The sequence below is a fragment of the Haemorhous mexicanus genome, chromosome 27 (genome assembly GCF_027477595.1).
Source record: "Haemorhous mexicanus isolate bHaeMex1 chromosome 27, bHaeMex1.pri, whole genome shotgun sequence".
Lineage (NCBI taxonomy): Eukaryota > Metazoa > Chordata > Aves > Passeriformes > Fringillidae > Haemorhous > Haemorhous mexicanus.
In genome coordinates this window covers 3,146,189-3,168,984 of record NC_082367.1, presented here as the reverse complement: position 1 = coordinate 3,168,984, position 22,796 = coordinate 3,146,189, and the positions used below count along the sequence as shown (strand labels likewise).

The 22,796-nt window shown below is 50.6% G+C and overlaps 2 protein-coding genes across 5 annotated transcripts in view; both read right to left on the bottom strand.

Annotated features, from left to right (window-relative positions):
- Positions 1–337: 337 nt before the first annotated feature.
- Positions 338–10,839, bottom strand: GNL2 (G protein nucleolar 2). The gene is made up of 16 exons (XM_059868604.1): positions 10,703–10,839; positions 10,531–10,615; positions 8,939–9,033; positions 7,923–8,062; positions 6,514–6,698; positions 6,188–6,254; positions 4,982–5,140; positions 4,321–4,434; positions 4,046–4,174; positions 3,624–3,728; positions 3,367–3,525; positions 3,105–3,221; positions 2,352–2,785; positions 1,659–1,738; positions 927–1,021; positions 338–518 (listed from the first exon to the last, which is right to left on the bottom strand). Exons 1-16 carry the CDS (start codon positions 10,764–10,766, stop codon positions 369–371), a joined length of 2,178 nt encoding a protein of 725 aa, XP_059724587.1. The 5' UTR covers positions 10,767–10,839; the 3' UTR covers positions 338–368.
- A 4,542-nt stretch (positions 10,840–15,381) lies between these two features.
- Positions 15,382–22,796, bottom strand: part of RSPO1 (R-spondin 1) — a 32,023-nt gene continuing 24,608 nt past the window's right edge. For all 4 annotated transcript variants that reach the window (XM_059868699.1, XM_059868696.1, XM_059868698.1 and 1 more), the window contains 4 exons: positions 21,193–21,384; positions 19,363–19,512; positions 18,844–19,032; positions 15,382–18,233 (listed from right to left, as the gene is read on the bottom strand). In XM_059868699.1, the coding sequence (XP_059724682.1) occupies positions 18,082–18,233; positions 18,844–19,032; positions 19,363–19,512; positions 21,193–21,384 (683 nt within the window). In that variant the 3' untranslated portion in view covers positions 15,382–18,081. The remainder of the gene's footprint in view (positions 18,234–18,843; positions 19,033–19,362; positions 19,513–21,192; positions 21,385–22,796) is intronic.

Below are 22,796 nucleotides of genomic sequence, written 5' to 3'. Positions count from 1 at the left end.
AGGTACCTCTGGGAGCAGCTGGTTACATAGAAGGTGAACAAGGGGAAGAGAATTCTCTGTAGTCATGTGAAAAACCCCATAAAGCCAGTTTCCAGAACAAAACCCACCCAAACCCCTCCACTGAGCAACACTGGAATAGCTGTTTGGCTACTGCAGTGTTTGCTGGCCTGGGACAGCGATGTGGAAATACCATCAGCTCCAACTGCACAAAGAACTTTCAGATGATGCAGAAACAAAGACAGAGATGCTGCTCCTGGGGCCAGGACAGACCGGTCACACTGGGCTTTGAACAGGAACCGCAAGTTTTATAGTAAAAAAAGCCACCGCATACTAGAGCTGTTTTATGTAAAATTTAATAGAATAAGCAGCTATTGCTTATGGTTGTATTTTTTGTGCTTTGATCTTTGTCCCTCCAAGCCAGTTTTTTTCTTGTTCTTATTCTTATTTTTCACGTTGTGAGTTTCATAATACCGGACTCCGACTTTCTTGGAGCGCTGCTGCCTCTCGGCTCGTCTCCTCTGCAAACACAAAACACATTAGCAAATCCCCAGCATCCAGAGCCTCAGTGTCTGCAACTCTCCAATGGTGTTCACTTTGCATTCCACACACGTTAAGTAAAATAAATAATTTCAAACAAAATGTTACTGATGTGACTGTACAGAACCCACCCGCCCTGCTCTTATGGGAGAAAGCTCCACTTCAGTCTACAGCAAGACAAAAGATTCAATCTGGTGTGTATAGTCAGGTAAGAAGGGGGTGACAGAAGTTATCACAGAACATTCATAACAGAATTCTGTTTTCATTCCCCTTTTGTTCATGCCCAAAATCTCAAAGCTCTTTGGTGACAACAGGCTCGTTAGTGATATCGCCAGGATAAAAAAGCCATCTTATTTCCCTGCTCAGTTGTACTAGGAAAGCACACTTACTTCTTTGGATGTGAGTTTCTTACAAGGCTGTTTACCCAACTGGTCATCATCATCATCACTTTCCTCTTCTTTCATCTTTCTCTTCTTCTCTGTGCCTGCAAACAGCAGAGATCATGCCCTTGGTATCTTCCAGAACACTCATTTGTTTGAAGAATTGCAGGCTGAGGTCACCATTTCAACTCCTTGAGCAACATATTCCCTTGGCTGTATTTAAGAGCTTCTTCCAAAACAACATGAATGTTCCTCACAGCTATTACTGTGAAAACTGCTCTCGAGCAGCAGGTTGCTCCAGCCCCATCCAGGTCCAGGAGAATTCCAGAGTCCTGTCAGGACAGGGCTCTCCCACCTGATTGTGCCTTTGCTCAAACAACTCAGTAAAAACCTATAGCTTGAACTGTATCTGCTTTTATAACATCCCAAACCCCATCCACTCCTTCCTATAACACTCAGGGCTGCTCTGGCTGCAGCCTCTGGGAGCCCAGGCTGTTGGAACTCAACACTTGCCTTCACTGTATCTTCCCTCCTGAGAGGGACATCTCCCATCTCACACACACAGCTGTTCCACAGGAAGGCTACACCAGGTCAGCAGCAGCCCTTGGGTCTGCTGAAGGGAGATTTAAGTAGTTTTAGGGGAAAAGATCCAGTGGATGCTTCTCCCCTTAATGCCATTTTTTTCTCTGACTCATAGAATTTCCAAATGTAGATTAAGAACATCTACTAATCTTGTTTTACCTCTGTCTTCAGTTTCTTTGGGTTTTGCAGCCTTCTCCATGTATTTTGCAAACACTTGGTCACTCAGTCGCTTGGGGATTCTATGGAAGTTAAAACCAGCAATAAAAGATTGTTGTTACACAAACAGTGACCACCTCTGAGAAGCCATCAGACTCCAGGAGATCCCAGTCCCCTGTCAGCATCAAAGCCAGTCTTTGCACCAGAATATTGCAATACTGTGCTTGTGTGCTATATGAGAGAGAGAATATAGCACTTAAACCTTGAAATCTCCCTCCTCACAAGGCTGGTGGGTGAGCTTTGCTAAAACTCACCCAGGGGGGTGAGTATGGGCCAGGATTCATTGCACATGCACAAAGACTCAGGCATATCCAGCCTTGGGATTACCCAACATCAAGGAGAGATCTGAGGATGCAGTACTGCTGCCCAGATAACCAAGATAATGCTAACTCTAATCCATAGTTTAAGAGGCAGCTTTCCAAAAGTGAGAACATTTTTAATTTGCTGGTAAATAGCAGCTCTTGGAATAATCTTTCAAAAACAAACTGCTACTTGGCCCAATTCCCAACCCTTATAGCTAAGCCAGATAAGCTGTGGAAACTTATGTGTTCAAGCAAGTCAGAAATGGAGTCAATCTACAGCAGAGCCTCATCAACCCTTTACCCCCCCTTCAATGTATTGGACAGATTCAGGTACCTTATTGCTGAGAATCTCTTGGCCTTAGCTTTATCCAAAAATTTTCTGTATTTTGCAATCTTGTCCTCCAAAGCCTGAAGAATTGCTTTAGAGCTCTCCTGGGCAGCTGGTGCCACCTGCAATTCCTCCTCTCCTGGATCCTGATGTTCCTCATTTTCCTCTTCCTCCTCCTCTTCCTGCTCCTCCTCTCCACAGGAATCATTGTCTGTGTCATCAAAACCTGGCACATGCACAGGAACCAGGTCTTCTTCTGAGAACTGAGGTGCCACGTTAATCCTGCCGAAGTTCTGCCGAACGTGGGACATGAGCTGCCTGATTTCATTGTTTGTGTTGTTCTCCTCTTCTGCTGCCTCCACACCTGGTGCCACCAACTCAGAGACTTTCTCCTCAGTGATATCTTGGCTGGATGTCACAGCTGCTTCCAACACAGCAGGCTGCAAGGAAGAGCAGGATATATTATCCCCAAAGTTTGTCCCACCACCTCCAGGAACAACTTCCATTTTCTCTCATCAGAAAAAGCCTAAGATGACAACATGATTACTGACATTTCTGGTAGTAATGACTCAGACATCTCTGTAAAGAGCACTGCTACCTGGTCCTCACCAAATTCAGGTTTCACATGAAGGACCATGCTTGGGCAGAGCCCAGGACATGCACTGCCCAAGTTTCATGGCACTCTGGGAAAAGCAGCAGTGAATACCATTAGGAAAATCAAGTATGAGGGAAGAAGAGGCACAAGCATCCCGTTCTTACCTGGGGACCTGGCTGATCTAGTTCTGCCATTGGTGGCATCACAAAGAAAGGGATTCTGCCCCTCTGCCAGTCATTGAGAACCATCTTGCTCACAGTCTGCAAGTCAGGCTCACCACCCTGAGAAAAACAGGAACAGTTTATGTCCATGTTTGTGGGGCACACAGCCCTCCCGTGCCCCGTGAGCAACAGAAACATTGCCATTTCCCATGTTCAGAACAGGCCACAGGCTCTTCCAGCCCACAAATGCAGGAAGCTGGCACACCTTTAGCAGTTTTCCAGTCCTAGCAGCAAGTTTCTCAAGGAAGTCTTCTGCATCCGTCCAGGAATCAATTTTGTATGTCTTCCTGATGTACTCTGCTTTGGCTCTTTCCAGCACAGCAACAATATGGTCTTCAGGGCTCTTAATCTTTTCAACTTGAACCTGAAAAAGCACAGCAGAGCATCAGTAGAGGATCAACCCTTTGAGACCATCACAGTGCCAAGAAGCAAAGCCTTCCAGCCCCCAGTGCAGGCACATACCACTCCCTTCAGCACAATGTCTGTCTCTGAGTCTCCTGATGGATAAACCACCCCGGGGCAGTCGATGAGAAAGATCCGCCGCATCAAGGTGATGTACTGCCACACCTGGAAGAGACCAGCAGCTCCCCATCAGCACCTCCACACAGGCCTTGTCTCATTCTTGAAGACCAGAGTCAGAGAAACAGAGCCTGACCCAGCATTTGGATCCGGAGTGAAGGCAGCTGAGCATTCCCATCACAGCCCTGCAGGATGGCAGGGTGGGAATTTCAGAATGCTGCCAGAGCAGGGCCTCAGAGCAGGGGCTGTCCATGAGCCCCTCCTCAGGGTCATACAACCTGTGCAGGGCAGGGCAGAACCTGACAAGGTCATTAGGCTGATTTCACACGACCACATTTGTATCTTTAGCACTGGGATGTCCCTACCTTTGTCTCCCCTGCAATGGGGGCCACGCTGCAGACCTTCTTGGACCGCAGGGTATTGATCACTGAGCTCTTGCCAACGTTGGGGTAGCCAATGAATCCCACACTGATCTGCTTCTTGTCAGAGTGTAACTGGTGAGAAACAACAGATCCTTTCACATCTTGGAGTGAGGGACGGAATTACCACTGCAGTCCTGAACCCCAAACACAAACAAAGCAAAAGGCCACACACAGCAACCCCCCCAAACCAACCACAGATCCCCAAAACTGTTTTGTACCTTTCCAAACTGCCTGAGGAGCTGTATGAAAGCACCTTTGCCAAACGGGTTTGTGAGGCTGGCGTGGAAAGCAAGTGTTGGATACTCCTGGGAAAGCACAGCAACCCAGCGCTTCTGGAGAGGCAAAGAGGACTGGGTTAGAGACTGGGGCTGGACAGTGACACTCTGTGCTCAGAGAGGAGCACACTGCACTGGGCTCACAACTGCAACTGGCCAGGAACATTGCTAGAGAAGAACCTTTGAAGCACTTCCCCAGCCCAACAGCTAAAAGCTCTGAGTATTGTTTGTATTAAAGACAAACAATTTCCCAAAAACGCCTTCACTGCTAGCTAAAACTCATTAGTTTAATGACATAAAGCAAACCAGCTGGGGTGGATATGGATCCTAGGCAGACTAACATTTAGCACACTCTGGAGACAACAGCTGAACTGTTAAATCCAGACAGAGGAAGTAGGGAATTTGTGGCTGGCGTGTGTTGCTCAACTTGGCCAAACTTGGACAGATTTACATGGTAATTGTTACTTTTACTGCAGGCAAGCAGAGAACTCCCAGCGCCCCAGCTGCAGTACGCCCTTCCAGACCAGCATGGGGACTGGCACAGAGCTACAGCCACAACAGGAACAAAGAGGGTCCACAGAATAACAGGCAGGACTGTGCTTACAGTGGCCCAGGTAGGAATGAGATCACATTTGTTCAGGACGAAAATGAGATGTTTCCAGGGCTTCTCCTTTTTAAGGTAGGATTCCACATGAGGGGAGCGAGTGCCCATGGGATCTCGGGCATCAAGAACTTGAACAACAACATCTGATGAGTCAATCACCTGAAAAATAAAAAAAAAAAACAAACAGAGAAGTAATGGATTTTGCAGAAAGCAAGATACCTGTACCTCCCAAATAAAAACTAATCATATTTGAAACTACATCATTAATTTAAAAACTTTTTGTATCCTTCACAAACTGCTAGTTCCCCACAGAGTAGTGAAGTTCAGACTAACATCCACTGATGCTCTACTCTCTCCTCTCCAAATTCAACCTGGACACCTGAATGACTTTTACCTGTTCTTAAGCACCAGGGAAAGAAATCACTACACCCAAACTGCAGCACACAAACCCCCAGTGTTCATCCTCCATTCAGCAACAACTCCCTTCTACCATTTCATAATGGGTCAGGGTATAAAGGATGTTTCTGGACCAATATGAAACACACAACCAAGAAGGAACCTGCTGTTAGTCCACGAAGCAACTACAGCAGGGAGCTGTCATTTTATGACTTGTTTCAAGCCAAGTGAATTTGTTTCACAGCTTTTTCCTGCAGTTTTGGCAGCCTCTTACTGAAATCTGTTTTGCTCAACCATTCCCAGTGCTTTTAGATCCAAATGAAAAGGTTTTAAGCTACATTCAGAAATTCAGAGCAAAAAGTCAAGCAATTTCACACCTAAGAGTCACTGAGAGCACACAAACTGCTCATACCACCCCAATTCACTCAGTCTCCATTTCTCTGGCAGCCATGGTGGCTCATGGGGGTCAGAGCTCTCCCAAGATGACCCCATCAACATGCCAGATGTTTTTAGCCTAAAGAAATTTAAGGGAACATGACTCTTTTACTTGTGGTGAAGACCCAGGAATCCAAGAGAAGCTTACACTTTCACTCTGCCAGTCCTCTTCTAGATCATGCATTTTCAGAGTGTTTGCTCCTGTAGGACAAGAGCTCAAGAATCAAGCTCAGTCAGGCAGAGCTTTAGAAATTAAAATCTACTTTTTTTGAGTTTTTGTCACTGTTGCTGTACAGGATTTCAGTGCTGTGCTGAAGCCCCTAACTGTGCAAAGGCTGACAGATGTGACTGCTGCAAACTCCAAGTGCCATTTACCTTGTAGAGCTCACCCCAGATTCTTTTGGACTGTCCTTTCTTAAAGATTTCCTCTTGTGCTTCATCCCTAGAAGACATCACCAGAAACATCAGCACCACAGATACAGGGTCAGGACCACCTTCTCCTCTCTTAAGCCATTTACAGACAAAAGAGGGGACAAAGCCCAAGTAACAGTTGGTATTTAGCCAAAATCCCAAATTCAGCTAATCTCCTTTTCCTTCCTCCTCACACAGTAACAGCACTGATGGAGGTACCAGATCCTTCTTTAAAAACAAGGCTGGCTTTTCCTGTATGTATACAATGAATAATTTTCTTCTCCAGTCACCTTACACCAGTGTCCTCTGTCACCAGGTCTCTGTCCTTGCCCTGGTCATAAGACTCTGACGAGGCCTCAGCATTCTCCACCAGAGACTGCACATCACTTGCAGACAGAGTTGGTCTTTTCCTTTGTGATTTGGGGCCAAACGTTGTTTCAAATGTTTCTGTGTCAAGAATGTGAACTCTGGAGGTCTGAGGAAAAACAGGCTGGTTAAAAAAAAACAAACCCCAAGCACCATTTTTTCCCCATCTCTCGTGACACACAGGGAAGGAGCCCCGAGTTCAACACAGCCCTGGCAGCCTCTAACAAGTGACAGACACTTCCCTAACAATGTTTGAGTTTTCCACTTCAAGCTTTAAGAAACACAAGAGTGGATATTTAATAAGCAACAAAACATTCTGCACTTGCCAACGAACCATGCTTCAGTTCTTCCACCATAAATGGTGTCAAATGCAATTACAAGCACTGTGATGAAAATTCAGCTGCTATCTTTGATCATTGCTTGTTTTTCTAACAAGAGCACAAATCTCGCCAAATTCTCAGATTTTTGTCATGGATAATTACAATCAAAACTAGATTTTAAAGCTTGCAATGAAAGCCAGCTTGTCTTGGAACAGCAAACAGTCCATGGCTGAAAGGAGCAATTTGTTTTTGTAATGCATGTTTTAACACAACCTTTTCCCTAATTTAAATAATGTTCTTATGACATGAACTTACAAAGTTTCCATATGACAAAACAGCTACCAATAGTCCAAAATAATGGTTTAGACACGGTGAAAAAAATGGCAGTAACTAAAACTTGATGTGCTAGAAATGAAGGCTGAATGAACAAGAATTTCTGACACAGGGTAAAACACGTGTTTCAGTTCCAATTCATCATGTGAGTGTCTGCAGGGTGAAGCAGCCTCAGGAGAAGCACAGAAGCTGTTAGAGAATTAGAACATCAGCTGGCACATTAACCTATCACCAATCACATCATAATATGACAGTATCATAACCTATCACAGAAGGCCTTGGGCTAGAAGGGACCTTAAAGCCCACCCAGTGCCACCCCTGCCATGGCAGGGACACCTTCCACTGTCCCAGGTGCTCCCAGCCCTGTCCAGCCTGGCCTTGGACACTGCCAGGGATCCAGGGGCAGCCCCAGCTGCTCTGGGCACCCTGTGCCAGGGCCTGCCCACCCTGACAGGAAAGAATTTTTGGGGTAATTTCCTATTGGATAACGAGAAGTTTTATTAAGTAATGTGTCTTTCTTTGCCCTCACACTTGATGGCCACAGTGACAGGGAATCCTGACAGAACCATCCTTCCCCCAAGGAATCCACTACAGCTGCCCCTTGCAGAAGGCAGAGTTTCCCAGACTGAGCAGGGACAGCTCACAGGTGTGCACACACCTGCACAGCCAGGGATACCCACGTGTGGTTTGATCCGGTCGTAGAACAGGGACATGGGCAGCTTCTTCTGCTTCATGATCACCCTGTAAGGATCCTTCATCACAGTCTCCATCTCCTCCTGGAATTTCTGCAGAGATGATTGCTTGATCACACGTGTATTTCCTGAGTGTAAGAAACAACCATCACACCTGGCCTTTCCTGATCTCCAGCTGGGGACACTAATAAAACATGAACTTTCCATCTGGGACCAAAAATACCAGTGAAAACCAAAAGGGTTTTACTTGAGACCAAGCCCAAAGAAGCAGCCAATCCCTTTCTTTCCCACCATCTATAGGAAATTTTAAAAGTATCTCTAGGACATTTAACAGCCATACACATGGGCAAACCATGGGGAACAAAACAGGAGCCAAAATAACCCCCCTTAGGGAAAGCAAAGCCCCAAAGCACAGGTACAGGCAAGGGGTGACAATGATGCCTCAGGATTTCAGCTTTTCTATTTTCCATGTGTTTGTAACCCTGCAGTTCTTTAGTGTAGAACTCCAAACCCCACACACAGTGGGAGCTGCTGCTTCCCCAGTTTGGGCAGACACAACAATTCCTCTCCAGGCCTGGCAATCAAGGACACCTCACTGCCTCAGGCCCCAGAGATGGAAACAAAAGTGAGTTGGGGCAGCAAACTTGGGGTCAATGACTTCATTAGCTGAAGCTGGAATTGGAAGATGAACCCCCAAAATGCAAATGGCCCAAACTTATAAAAGTGTGAAACCTGTGACCCATTGTCCATTTTGGGTGCAGCCCCTGGGGGCTTTGTCTGCCCTAAATGTCCCTGAAGGCCCTTCAATAAATAGAACCTTTTTTTTCTCTCTTAAGTGTGTCTGGTTTCTGTTTTTAGGCAGCCCCAAAAAGGCAACAACAGCAGCAGGGGTCCTTCACCTTCCCACACGGCTCTCTGAACACCATTCTGAAACAAACACCTTGCATCACACTAAATTCAACAGTTTTGAAGCTTGCTGAGTCTGGAAGTTGGGCAAAACTCACCAAACCATTTGATATTTGGTTCCACTCTTGCAACAGTGCCTGGTGCCACAGTTGACTGATACTGCAGAGGTTTGATGACTTTGCCACGTTTGTTCCTAAGGGACAAATGAAGACATGTCAGTGCACAAAGGGCAGCACTGACCCCTCCAGCCCTTGCGTGTGCCAGGCCAGAAGCAGACACAAAATGTAGAGGGACCCTTCCCCTGCAGTGTAGAATGCTGCTGTGCACCCCACGGGGGTGAGTTAACCAACCCTGAGTGGCAGTGATGGCAGCCACAGCCCTTGGTGTCACTCCAGCCTGGCCAGACCCTCCCTGCAGCTGCTTGTGACAGCCCAGGAAGGGCTCCTGGGACTGCAAAAGGCACCAGTGCTGTTTTCTGGCAAATCCCACTGAGTTCTCTCACAAAGCCCTTTACCCAGCTCTGCAGGACTCACCCACACGGGAATTGCAAGATGAGACCTTAAACTCAGCAGTATCTCAAAATCCCTCCTCCCCATCTGCTCCCCAAACAGTGGGAAATTTGGCAAAAGAAACCAAAGGTGATGTGAAACAGGGCTCTCAGAACTGCCATGGCACTGACACAGACAAAGACACGTGGGTGCTGCTCCCCTGCCATGGATCTCTGTGTGTGGCACAGAGGGGAACAGGGGGACCCTCTCTGGAGATGCTGAGGGAACTGAGGCTCTTCAGGAGTTTTGGGGGAGATTTTGAGCTGTGCTGCTGTGGGAAATTCAGGAATTCTGGGTGGTTTGGCTCTCTCCAGGCAGATGCATCAAGTGTTTCCCAGCTGTATACCTGGTACATTGCTGGGCTGCTGAGAGCTCAGGATCAGGCTCAGATCAGGGCCTGGGATTAGGCTCAGGATCAGGCTTGGGATCTGGCCTGGGATCAGGCTCAGGTCTGGCTTGGGATCAAGCTCGGGATCCGGCCTGGGATCAGGCCCATGATCAAGGTCAGGATCAGGCTCAGGCCTGGGATCAGGCTCCCAAGTTCACAGGGTTACAGAGCCCACGACAGAGTGACTTACAAAGTTTCTATATGACAAAACAGCTACCAATAGTCCAAACACATGTGTTTTATCCTGTGTTCAAATTCATCATGTGAGTGTCTGCAGGGTGAAGCAGCCTCAGGAGAAGTACAGAAGCTGTTAGAGAATTAGAACTTCAGCTGGCACGTTAACCTATCACCAATCAGATCATAATATGACAGTATCATAACCTATCACAGAAGGCCTTGGGCTAGAAGGGACCTTAAAGCCCATCCAGTGCCACCCCTGCCATGGCAGGGACACCTTCCACTGTCCCAGGCTGCTCCAAGCCCTGTCCAGCCTGGCCTTGGGCACTGCCAGGGATCCAGGGGCAGCCCCAGCTGCTCTGGGCACCCTGTGCCAGGGCCTGCCCACCTTGATAGGAAAGAATTTTTGGAGTAATTTCCTATTGGATAACGAGAATTTTTATTAAGTAATGTCTATTTCCTTCCCAGTACCAGTCCCGAGGCGCTCTGTGGCCTGGCCCTGGCGCGGCCCTGCCCGGCCGGTCCCGGGATCGCGGCCAGGCCAGGCCGCAGCTCCCCCGCGGGCCGGGCCGCTCACCTGCGCTCCTTCTGCCGGTACATGTTGAGGCGCCGGATGGTCGCTCGGTCCCGCATGTTGTTCCCTCCCTCGCCCCCGATGCGATCTGCGGAGACAAGAGAACATCAGCCCCGGTTCGGTTCGGTCTGCTCTGGTCCGGTCCAGCCCGCCCGACCCGCGGCCTCGCCCGTACCGGGGTTGGTGCTGGCGCGGGAGGGATTGATGGAGCAGCGGCCCTTGTAGCGCGGTTTCACCATGGTGCCGGTGTCGATGCGGGTGCCGGTATCGGTGTGGGTGCGGGTTCCGGTGCCGGTGTGGGCTCCGGTGCCGGTATCAGTGTCGGTGTAGGTTCCGGTGCCGGTATTGGTGTCGATGCAGGTTCCGGTGCCGGTATTGGTGTCGATGCAGGTTTCGGTGCCGGTATCGCTGTGGGTGCGGGTTCCGGTGCCGCTGGCGGGACAGACCCGGAGCGCTCGGGCCGGGCCGCGGACACGCGCGCGGCACTTCCGGCGCGCGGCAGCGCCTGACGCACTTCCGGGAGCGGCCGCGCGGCGGCGCAGGCGCAGGCGGCACCCCAGGGCCCGGTTGCCACGGCAACCTCGGCTTGGCCTGCCCGGCCCCGGGGTCCCTTGGTGTCCCCCTGTGTCCTCCGTGTCCCCTTCGTGCCCCTGTGCTCCTGTGACCTGTGTCGCCGCGCTCCGTGTCACTGCCCGTCTCCGGAGTGCCGATGCCCCCCCCCGGAGCGCCGCGGTCCGGCCGGGGCCGGCCCGGGGCCGCGGGGTGGTTGAAGGCCCGGCGGGGGCGCTGGCACGGGAGCCCCCATTGTTCGGGAAGTGGAGTTTGTTCAGTGACACGTCATGGAAATCGTTCGGGAGAGCGGCAGGAGCGCTCCCTCCCCTCGCTGATGGATGGGGGCTGCTGGTGTGACAGTGGGGTGGCTGGTGGGACACTGGGGCTGCTGGTGTGACAGTGGGACAGCCAGACGGACACTGGGACTGCTGGTGTGACACTGGGGCTGCTAAAGGGGCACTGGGACTGCTGGTGTGACAGTGGGTCTGCTAAAGGGGCACTGGGGCTGCTGGTGTGACATTGGGGCAGCCAGAGGGACACTGGGACAGCCAGACAGACACTGGGACTGCTGGTGTGACACTGGGGCTGCTAAAGGGGCACTGGGGCTGCTGGTGTGACACTGGAGCAGCCAGTGGGACACTGGGGCAGCCAGAGGGACACTGGAGCAGCCAGAGGGACACTGGGGCAGCCAGCGGGACACTGGGGCAGCCAGAAGGACACTGGGACAGCCAGAGGGACACTGGGACTGCTTTTGTGACCCGGGGGCTGCTCATGGGACACTGGGACTGCTGGTGTGACACTGGGACAGAGGGGGCACTGGGACAGCCAGAGGGACACTGCCACAGCAGAGACTGGAGCACAAGGCATTGCTGGTGGGTGTTTACAGGCACACGGGGCTGTTCTTTCTGGGTTACTGGCAAAGAATTTTAGAAATTAGCAATAGCAACGCTGCGTGTTTTCATGTGCGGGTAGAGAAATGCACGGATGGTGATCAAATCTCTGCAAGGTCTGTGTCCAAAGCCCACATCCCTGCTATTACTGCCAGTCTGTAATAGCAATCTGAAAGCTCCTCACCTAGGGGAAATGAACAACGCTGACTGAAACTGTGTTAATTGATAGCAGAGCTTGGGTTAGGGCCAAGCTCAGCACCTTGGGGAATACTTGCCCAAAACACAGCTCTGGCCCATCCTTCCCAACCCCTTATTAGCAGCAGAGCAGTGTCCTTCTGGTGCTGCTAATGCTCCTTTAAACCCAGAACAATAACAGAGCTGCTGGGATTTTGTTCTCCTAATGATTTTCAGCGTTTTGCTGTGAGGTGTAGAGTCCCTGCTGTACAAGGGAGCCACGATGAGTCAGGCCTTGGGACATGTTTTGTAAGACTGAGTCTGGAGTTGGAGGCTGTTTGGCTTAAGCCTACACGTTCTGGTTTTTCTCTTAATAGAATTATCTGTGCCTTGGGCATTGAAAAAGTACACATTGATGTGGCTATAAAAAATCAATTCCAAATTGTAGATAATTGTTTAAGCTATCAGACTCAGTGCTCATGTAGAAGAGTTTTCCCGGGACAAGTGTGTTTTCTATTAGAGTCGATATCAATCTGTCAGAAGAGCCTTTTGATTTTCAAAATTTTAGACTAAATAGTTGAGTAATACTTTTGCTCTGCTCTCCCCAACTCTTTCTTCCTTTCCCTTAAGAAAACTCCCTCTTTATTGTTAGCAAGACATCTTGGGGAGCAGCCAGAAAGTCGCCGTCTCTTTCTGTGAGGGAACAGACCCAGCCAGCTTTGGGCAGGAGGTTGTGGCAGGGAGAGCTTGTCTTGGGGATGCCCTGGAGTTGGGTGCTGAATTCCCAGGTTGGAAGTGTTGCTGGGAGGGCTCAGACCCTTTACCAGCCATTAGGGTGGGCTATGAGCCTGCATTTTGTGTCGTAAGATCCTACTGATAATGTGTGGGGCCTGCTTTCAAACTGGCACCTTGCTGAGCCTCTTTCCTCCCTCTCACATATTCCCTGACCAAATTCCAGCACTGGGGCCAGCAGTTGGTGTTGAACTTGCAGAATCCCTGAGGCTGCAGCTGCTTATTGTGTATCTGATAACGTGCAAGTCAGATATTTTGCTCCACTAAACTGATGTTTTGTTGCTCCATGACTCACAGCTTTTCCTTTGCTGTTGATACATCCCCCCATTTCAATCTTTAGCTTTTTCTCATTCTGTCCTGGCCACAACCAGCCAGGACAACAGGGTCACAGATCACTGTCCATCTCCTCTGCTACGTGGCCTCAGCCTCTCTGCCTGACCACGGCTGAAATGAAATAATTTTGAGTTTTATGTGGCCTCATCTTTGTCAAATCCCAGTGAATGTGGTTACATGATGCCATCAGAATGACTCATTCCCATAATTACATATGTTCTGAGGGGTTATTCCCATTGTATTATTAAAAACTAGTGATGTTGGATTTTTGGCAGGGATTGTCTTCCTCGTATGATCTACAGCTTTTGTCAATTAAATGAAGGAAAAGTAGATTTCCAAGAGTTCAGAACAAGACTGGACTTGCACTCAGAGCCCTTTTTCAGTGTGGTATTGAGCTCCTCTGTTTTATTAACAGGATAAAGCAGCCTCAGCCATCTCCCTCTATTGTAGCAGTTCCTTGCAGAGCACAAGTGGATTTTGTAGCTCCTCTTCAAAATCACAGCAGAAGATCTTGTAGGCAGTTTATCACCACTGCAGCTTTCCCAGCTCAGTTCCTCAGGCATGGCTTCCCAGGGATACAGGAGCAGGAGCAGGAGGGAGGGTTCCTTGGCAAAGGATTCCAGGTGGGACAGGAAAGACAAAGTGATCCTGGATTGTTGCTTTGAATTTGGAGTTCCCAAAATGGTGACTGAAAGCAACAGGGGAACTTGGGAGGGAGGAGAAAACTGAAGTCAAGGAAAAAGGCAGAGAGGTGTAAGAGGGCTTTGAGAGCCCAGGCTGAGCTGTGGCAGTGGGTGCAGCCCTGGAAGGGTGTGGGGGCTCAGAGCTGGGCTGCAGAGCCCTGGGCTTCACCCTGGGAACATCTGCCAGCTCTGCAGATCCAGCAGGCACCAGTGCTCTGGGAGATAAAGCAGTTAAAGAGGAATGTTTCCTCATGGCTCGATTTGAACAGTCAGGAAAAGTAACTTCTGCCCTTGTGGGCTGGGCACCTCTGTGGCCCTGTCAGTGCCTCTAAAGCAGCATTTTACCTCAGGCTGGAAATTACAATATACCACCTACCTGGCTGCCTCTCTCTTCCTGTTCTTCAGAAATCCTGGAAATTCCAGCAAGCAGCTCCATCCAAACTATGGTTTGGCATTCAGCTGGGTGTGATGTATTACCGAGTACATAAATGCCATCAGGGTGATTTATTGATGGTGACTGATTAAATACTCTGGTATTTCTGTACTTTTAATATAGATTTTTTAAATGGGATGCCTATCATGTCTCTGTGAAGTCTATTGACTTCATAAAATTTGTAAATATATATCTGAATTATCCCTTTTAGTGTTCTCAGACAATGTAATCCAAACCATAGTTTTAGAGATAACCTCTTTCACTATCCTACTTTGTTTCCTTTAATCAAAGCTAAAATTTCTCCTGAGTGAGAAATCATTTAAACATAAACATGGGCTAAGGAGTATATACATTACCTCCACCTCTCTGGGGGTGGAAAGTCAGTGAATTACTGTGTGAGGAGTGTATGTGCACACAGTTCATTGACTGTAGTTGATGAAAAATACAGATTTATATTACCCAGAGAGGGTCAAGAATGTGATAGAACCAACACGTGTTTGGTGACATTCATCTTCTTTAGGTTCCAAATCTCAGCAAATAAGAGAGCAATGAGACAGTTCCAAACCCACAACTGCAAGCTGTCCATTATTCCTGGCCCTCTGTTCCCCCCATGGCATGGGATGTATTGCTCAAAATCTGAGGAGACAGACTAGAACCCATCCTGCAGATTCTGAGTTAATGGAATTCTGTCCAGAAAATAACACTAGGGAAAATGAAGCTGTTCCCTGTGCAGTGGAGTTCCTGACAAAGCATCTCTGTCTGTCTGTCTGTGCATCCAGCAGCTGCTTCTCCTGTCCAGCACCAAGCTGATCAAAGCAGAGAGTGGGAATAGGTGCAGGAGCTGGAGCAGTGACATTCCCAGCCATGATCCATGATCCATGTGGTTCTTTGGCTCTCAGATGTGGGCAGAAGTTCTCAGGAGAGGCTCCTGTATCTGTGGACATTTTTAATCAGTTGGGTTTGACTCCAGTTTTGGTGAATAAACAAATGAAGCTGGTTCAGCAAACCCATTTATTGATTTATTTGTTTAAAGACATGTATTTTACAGTGATGCCATGGAGACAACACCACAACAGGGTAATTTAGTGCATGGAAAGAGAGCATTCACATGTGTGTGAGTTGAGGTGACATCACCCAGCTAAGGACATCTCAGCTTGGACTGGGGAATTCAGTGTGCAGTTCATGTTGGTCAGAGGCAAAATGTTCCTAAATTCATAACTGAACCAGCTCTCTGGGAGTGGGAATAAGCACAATTCTTGAGCTGACTCAAAAAAAAAAAAAAAAAAAGAAAAGAAATTGGATTTATTTTTTATATTTTTTCTCCTAATTGTTCTAAAACAATTTAATTTTAAAATCACCCCTACTGAAAAATCTTGGATATTCTTAATATGCATCTTAAACTTCCAGTTGCCTTTGTCCCTTTTTCTTCCCATTTTGCTCTGAAAAAAGGAAGAAAGTAGGGGAAAAGCTACAACAGAAAGAAGTTTGTCAGATTTTCTAATAATCCCTAGAGTTCTCTAAAATAGGTTCTGTTGATGTATTACATGCAGTTTAGTTTTGAAATAGTTGTGCTAATAGTGCCAGGAGTTACTGTAGGGAATCAAGTCATTTCCAGAGCCTCATGTAGGAAACTTTCCTAATGCATTCTCTCTTCCTTAATCCTCACTGAGAGCTCAGTGGGGACGTGGCTCCAGGAGGGAGGCACAGAGAGCCAGGGAGCTGAGCTTCACCCACGGGTACTGGTAAAACTGGAAGGGAAAATGGTTCTGCTTACAAGCAAAATACTTCTCTCACAGGCTAGAAAATAGAGCAAGGTTGGATCATTCAGCTGGGAAGCTTTCAGAAATCATATGAACATGATCCATAAACAACTTAAAGGATGACTTTTAAGAACCTCTTTCTCCCCCTGCTTGGTATGCTGGTCGTTTATCATTGTGCTGAAATGGAATCTCCTTTCAAAGATGGAACAGCTTCTTGTTTACTTAAACACAAAGTGGATGATAGGCTGAAAGGTTTTTCTGTCAGCAGAGCAGTCACAGAGAGCTTGGTACAGCTCTGGAGCCCAAACAAATGTGCAGCCTCCACGCCCTGCCCCGAGCAGAGCCAGCCCTGGGGTGCCTGGGTGAAGGGAGTTGGGGTGTCCTGTGCCAGAGCTGAGTCCTTGGTGGGCACCATGAGCCACAGGAGAGAACCAGGGCTGGGGGTGTGACCCTCGGAGGGACAGGGAGCTCTTTCCTGCACACCTGTTGGCTCGCTCTGCCCTCCAAACCTCAGAGCAGAGGGTGCCATGGAAGTGAGTACAGCGAAGATTGGATTCACCAGGGTCAGTCTGGGTGAGGTTTCCCCTGCCCTTTGCCCTGCCAGGGGAGTGGAGCTCCAGCAGCATGTCCCTGATCCACCCTGAGAGCCATAGCACATCCCCAGGGAGCAGAGAGCTCCTGCTGAGCTCTCGAGAAATGAAATGTGTCTCTATGTGTTTATACAGAGAAATCACATTTAAAACCCCAGGGCAGGGAGGGGGAGCCCCCCTGTGACACTGCCCTGAGCAGAGCAGGCAGCAAAGCCACCCAGGGCTCGCCAGCTCTGGCTGGCACAGTCCTTGTCCCAGTGCCTCTGCTCAGGTGTCAGCTCTGGCAGAGCAGGAGAATTCAGGGAATTCCAGCCAGTGCCATGCACACAGGTAGTTTCTACCCAATTCAAAAATTTGTTTCTCTTCTGCAGGGCCTGAGCTGTGCCTTCCCCCTCCTGCCTGCCTCCCTCCTGCCACACGCCGGGGTGACACCAGCTGTCCCCAACCCGGATTGGCCCACAGCTGGGACCGTCCGAGCGGAGTCACAGTATTTCAGCAACCTGTGGTTTGTTGTAACCTCTCATTTCCTCAATCTGCTGTGTGTTAAGTGGGTCCTTCAGTGGGGAGTTCCTCGGGGCTCAGCTGGGGTCCATCTCACAGGACGGCTGGTTTGTGCTGGCAGCATTTCCTGGGGTTTTCTTAAAGCTTTGGTGAGTTTCCCTTCCACAAGTGAGTCTCTGTCCTGTGGGACACCAGCCTCCATAGGGGCCAAGGTATGAACCACACACTCAGGAAGCTGGTTGTCATTTTGATTTTGGGTTTTTTTTTTTTTTTAATTTGAAATACTTCTTTGAAGCAGATTCAGGGCAGATGCCACTGACCTCTTACCACAAACACGTATTTGCAATGATAAAGTCATACAGCTTAAAACACAAAATAAGGGGTGAGGGAAAAGAAAGAGGCCCCTGCTGTGTGTGTCTGGGTCCCAGGTCAGGGAGAGTGGCCACGTAGGTTCAGTCTCATCACCTGGCTGAGTGGGGCTGTGCTGGGGCTGTGTGCTCGAGCTCCATTTGAGGCCTTTGATCATGAAATCAATCCCATGTCTGGGTCCTTCACTGGTTTGTGCTCCACCTCTCCTCCCTGCAGTGTCCCCACAGAGCCCTGGAGATGCTGTGGCTTTGCCTCCACGTGCGCTCCCACTCCTCAGCAGCGTTCTCCCACAGCCCTGGGTGGGGTGTGTGTGCAGCCTCCTCCAGGATGTGTGTGTGGCCTCTGTCAGTCCGTGGGTCAGTCTGGAGTATATGTCTGTCTCTGGACACGTTACATGGTGTAGCAGTGCTCTGTTCAATAAAGCTTTCATATACATAGCAGCAATGGAGTCTTGCCATCCGGGGACGCACTGGCCAGCTACTGGGCAGGGCTAGCGGGCGTCACGGGCACCGTGGCCCCTCTCTGTTTGTTCTTCCTCTTCTTGGTGCCAGACTTAGTGTCTTTGGTGTCTTTCCGATTTCTATTCCCACTATCTTGCTTTCCTTGCTCTTCCTTTTTCTTCCTTTTCCCTGCAGAAAAGCAAAGGGGCAGCATGAGGTGGAGCGAAGCATCAGGGAACAGATCGGCACTGTCCCCTTCACCCTGTCCCCCTGGTCGATTCCTGTGCATTTAATCACTGCTCAGAGCCCTTTCCCCTCAGAACACTCAGCACAGCTGCAATCCTTGTCCATTCTGTAACAAGATAACCAAACCACCATTCATCCTGAAGGCTGTAATTCCTGGGAAAAACAGACCTATTCTGGTAGAGAGCTCCCATCATGGCAGCACACAGGCATGCACCCCTGGCTGCTCTCTGGCCAGGAAAGAAACTAAAATGGGGTTTTTTTGGCATGGGTTGGACTGGATCTTGAAGGTCTCTTCCAGCCTTGCCATTCTGTGAATTCTATAAAATAGGTGAAACCTGTGGCACACACAACAAGCTGTGCCAAGGATCACCCCCTGGGGGCCGTGCCCCTTCCACCTGCAGCTCCTCCAGGTGCCATCACATCCCTATCCCCTGCACTTTAGAGGAGTCAGGAGCTGCACAGCACATTTGTGACCCTGGACAATTGGCTGACTGCTTGTGCCTGAGCTCTCTGGGCTGTGGGGAGGGATGGGGAGCCCCCCACCTCTGCTCACCTTCGGGGCACTGGTTCTTCTGCACCGTGCAGCGCCGCACCTCCGTGGTTGCAGGACACAGGGACACGTCCCCAGAGGGAGCCTGCAGGATCCGCCGTGTTCGGTCCTCATTGCCCTTCTTGAAGCCACAGAGCTTCCTTTTCTTGGAGCAGGGCCCCCACGGCCCCCACTCACTCATTTCACATTGTGCTGCAGATAACAAGAGAGCCCAGCTGCAGCTCCTGGTCCAGCCCAGGCCCTCCCAGATCCCACCACTGCACCTCTCCCCCACCCTAGGCTGCAAGGGAGTCTGTGTTTCCCCAGCAGGTTCCTAAATCCCTGAGCACCCCTTCCTTGCCACACCACACCAACTCTGGGTCACAGCTCACAAGCACCAGGGGCTGCTCCCCATCCAGGCTGGTTCCCAGAGGGCTCTGCCCCACAAAGGGCTCGACAGGGGTACCATGAGGGGCTTGGATCATCATCTACACCCCCTGCAGCAGTACCCACGGGCAGACATGGCAGTGCAGGGCTGCTTACCAGGACTGCTGCACTCCATGGTGCCGTTGGCAGCAGCATAGCCTTCGGGGCACGTGACGTAACATCTCCCTTTGTGCAAATACAAACCTTCCTTACATTTTGTGCAAAAGTTTCGGCTGAAACAGGACTCACAGTTCTCAATTTTGCATTCTGGGGGAAAAAAACAAACAAACACCAAAGCCATCATGTAGTCCAATGTGAACAGAAGACTCAAGAAGCTCCACACTGCCGACCCAGGGGTCTTGCAGCAGCAAGGTCTCTGAGCATCCTGCCAGGCCTGGCTGTGCCACTCTGAAGTGAGCTTTCTTTGCACCATTCCCCGTGCAGGACAGCCCTGTGCTGCAGCTCTCACAGCCAGCCAGCAGCAGCCACTGCCAGGCCAGAATCAGGCAGGGTGGGAAGGTTTTGGGCTGGGGTTCAGCTGAGTATCAGTCAGCCAAAGGGGACGGTGCAAAGGATACAGCCCTGGCTCCAGCTGCAGCTACAGGACAGGCTGCATGGAAAGGGAGCTAGATGGAAAGCTGGCTGTGAGGGTGCTGTGCATGGACCTGCCAGGGCAGTGATCCCATGTCTCCGTGTCCAGCTCTTTCTGGTGCTCTGGCTGCAAGATGCAAGTCAGGAATTTCACTCAGAGCCACCTGAGTCTGGACAGGAAAAGAGGCAGTAAGTGCCTGAAAGGATCTCCCTCCTCCCAAAGGCTGCCAGTCTGGCAACCCATGTAACAAAACTGCCCAGTGGTCCTGCAAGATCCCACATCCACAGCATGTCTGTGCAGTGCTGAGCAGGGCTTCTCTCAGGCTGTCATGCTCAGCCCTGCCTCACCCCTTCCCCAGAGCCACAGCGTTGCGCTGTGATTTCAGGGTTTATCTCAGAACCTCGGGTCCCTCCCCTGAAGATTCCCCCCCAGGTGTGTCAGTCCCCTCTCCTTTCCCCTCCCAGCACTGTCTGTCAGTCCTGGCATTCCAGAAGGGCTCGAGTGATTGGCAGATTCAAAGGATGCCCTCTACCCCTGGGGGCACTGGGCCATCCAGGTGTCCTTTGTCCCTTGAGACCTCCCCTCCTGTACCTGGCTGGTGGCTCCCTACCCCTTCCCTGCCCTCTCCCCGGGGTTAAAAGGAGCAGCACCCACGGGGTCAGGAGTTCTGCTGGAGCTGGGGCTGGGTTCAGAGGCTGTGGGCCAGAACAAAGCTCTGATCCAAACCCTCCATCAGAACCGACTCCTTTCCTTCCCCATGGCCCTAAAGCTTCTCTGGCAGAGGGAAACCCGAGGAGCAGCCCCTGTGATGGGGGGAAGCTCCATCCTGCAGCCACCAGAGCTCCTGCACACCTGGACTTGTCCCCACGTGCCCAGCTGGAGCACCCAGCCAGCCCAAAGTGTCTGTGGGGTGAAACACCACACAGCCATGGCCAAAAGTGTCTGTGGGGTGAAACACCACCCAGCCATGGCCAAAAGTGTCTGTGGGGTGAAACACCACACAGCCATGGCCAAAAGTGTCTGTGGGGTGAAACACCACCCAGCCATGGCCAAAAGTGTCTGTGGGGTGAAACACCACACAGCCATGGCCAAAAGTGTCTGTGGGGTGAAACACCACACAGCCATGGCCAAAAGTGTCTGTGGGGTGAAACACCACACAGCCATGGCCAAAAGTGTCTGTGGGGTGAAACACCACAGTGCTGCTGTTTGGTTCAGCAGCAGGGCCAGACAAGCTCAGGCACGTCCTGTCCAGCTATTTTGGCAATATTCCAATACCACAGCAGCTCCTGCCCCTGAGCAGGGGCTGCCCTGCAGAGCCCTGCCCCTGCCCACCCCTTCCCCCAGCCCCAACTCACTGATGCACTTGTTCATGTCCGTGTTGCGAAGGCCAAAGTATCCCAGGGGACAGGAGGGCAGGCAAATCCCAATCTGCCGGATGTCGTTCCGCTCCAGGAGGATGAAGAGTTTGGGGGAGCACCTCAGGCACCCATTGAACTCAGAGCACAGGTCACAGCCCCTGGCACAGCCCTGGCTCAGCTCCGTGCTGACTGGAAGAGCAGGAGAGAGGCACTGCTTAGTGCTGGGCTCTGCAGCACCAGCTGTGCCCCCAAACCACTGCTCCAGGGGCAGGAAGGGCAAGAACTGGGGCACAGCAAGGCTCCTGCAGCACTGGCAGCACCGCTCTGATGGCCACAGAGCCAGAGCTGTGCCAAGCAGGGGCACAAGAGTCACACCATGGCTCTGCTGAGGAGCTGAAACAGCCCCCAGCTGTGCCCAGGGCCTGGCACTGCCCACCCCAGCCCTGAAACAGCCCCCAGCTGTGCCCAGCACCCAGCACTGCCCACCCCAGCCCTGAAACAGCCCCCAGCTGTGCCCAGGGCCTGGCACTGCCCACCCCAGCCCTGAAACAGCCACCAGCTGTGCCCAGGGCCTGGCACTGCCCACCCCAGCCTGCTGCCCCCCAGCCCTGGTGCCCACACTAACATGGGCATGTCCCAAGGGGTCCAGCACCTCCTGCTGCCTCCCCTGCAGTGCCTCCATGCCAAGGAGCAGAGTTCATGGCCCTGGAGCAAAACTGTTCCATTAATTCTGTCCCAGGCTGGATCTCACTCTGACCCTGCCCATGTTAAATTCTCTCTGGCAGTCAGGAGGTGTCACTGCCCCCAAAATAGAGATGTGTTCTCAGCTCCTACATTCAGTCCAAGAAAAATACTCAATCCCATGTCTTGAGAGTTTTCTGCTTTTAATTATCATATAAAATGCTGCTTGTTTTGAAACCAATTGCATTCTTTGCAGACTAGAATGCAGGTTATTTTTATTAGTTTATTATGCAAGCCATGTCCTTGTTTATAGAAAAGCTGTGTATTTAAAAGATGTATTCTTTTAAATACCATGTTTACTACACTTCAAAAGCAAGCACAGAGCAGCACAGTGCTCAAGTGTCAGGACTAGAGGTGAGAGAGCTGCTCTGTCCCCCTGCCATGACCCAAGAGCTGCCCTGTCCCCTCACCATGATCCAAGAGCTGCCCTGTCCCCTCACCATGATCCAAGAGCTGCTCTGTCCCCCTGCCATGACCCAAGAGCTGCTCTGTCCCTCTGCCATGACCCAAGAGCTGCTCTGTCCCCTCACCATGACCCAAGAGCTGCTCTGTCCCCTCACCATGACCCAAGAGCTGCTCTATCCCCTCACCATGATCCAAGAGCTGCCCTGTCCCCTCACCATGACCCAAGAGCTGCCCTGTCCCCCTGCCATGACCCAAGAGCTGCTCTGTCCCCTCACCATGACCCAAGAGCTGCTCTGTCCCCTCACCATGACCCAAGAGCTGCTCTGTCCCCTCACCATGACCCAAGAGCTGCTCTATCCCCTCACCATGATCCAAGAGCTGCCCTGTCCCCTCACCATGATCCAAGAGCTGCCCTGTCCCCTCACCATGACCCAACAGCTGCCCTGTCCCCCTGC

What these genes read in the sequence shown, in the direction of transcription:
- GNL2 (XM_059868604.1), bottom strand. Translation starts at nt 10,766, where the DNA reads ATGGTGAAACCGCGCTACAAGGGCCGCTGCTCCATCAATCCCTCCCGC. An exon ending in ACGACCGGATCAAACCACAC is followed by an intron (nt 6,699 to 7,922) that starts GTGGGTATCCCT and finishes GTTTTTCCTCAG; the next exon opens with ACCTCCAGAGTTCACATTCT. An exon ending in TAGATCAGCCAGGTCCCCAG is followed by an intron (nt 2,786 to 3,104) that starts GTAAGAACGGGA and finishes TCTTCCTTGCAG; the next exon opens with CCTGCTGTGTTGGAAGCAGC.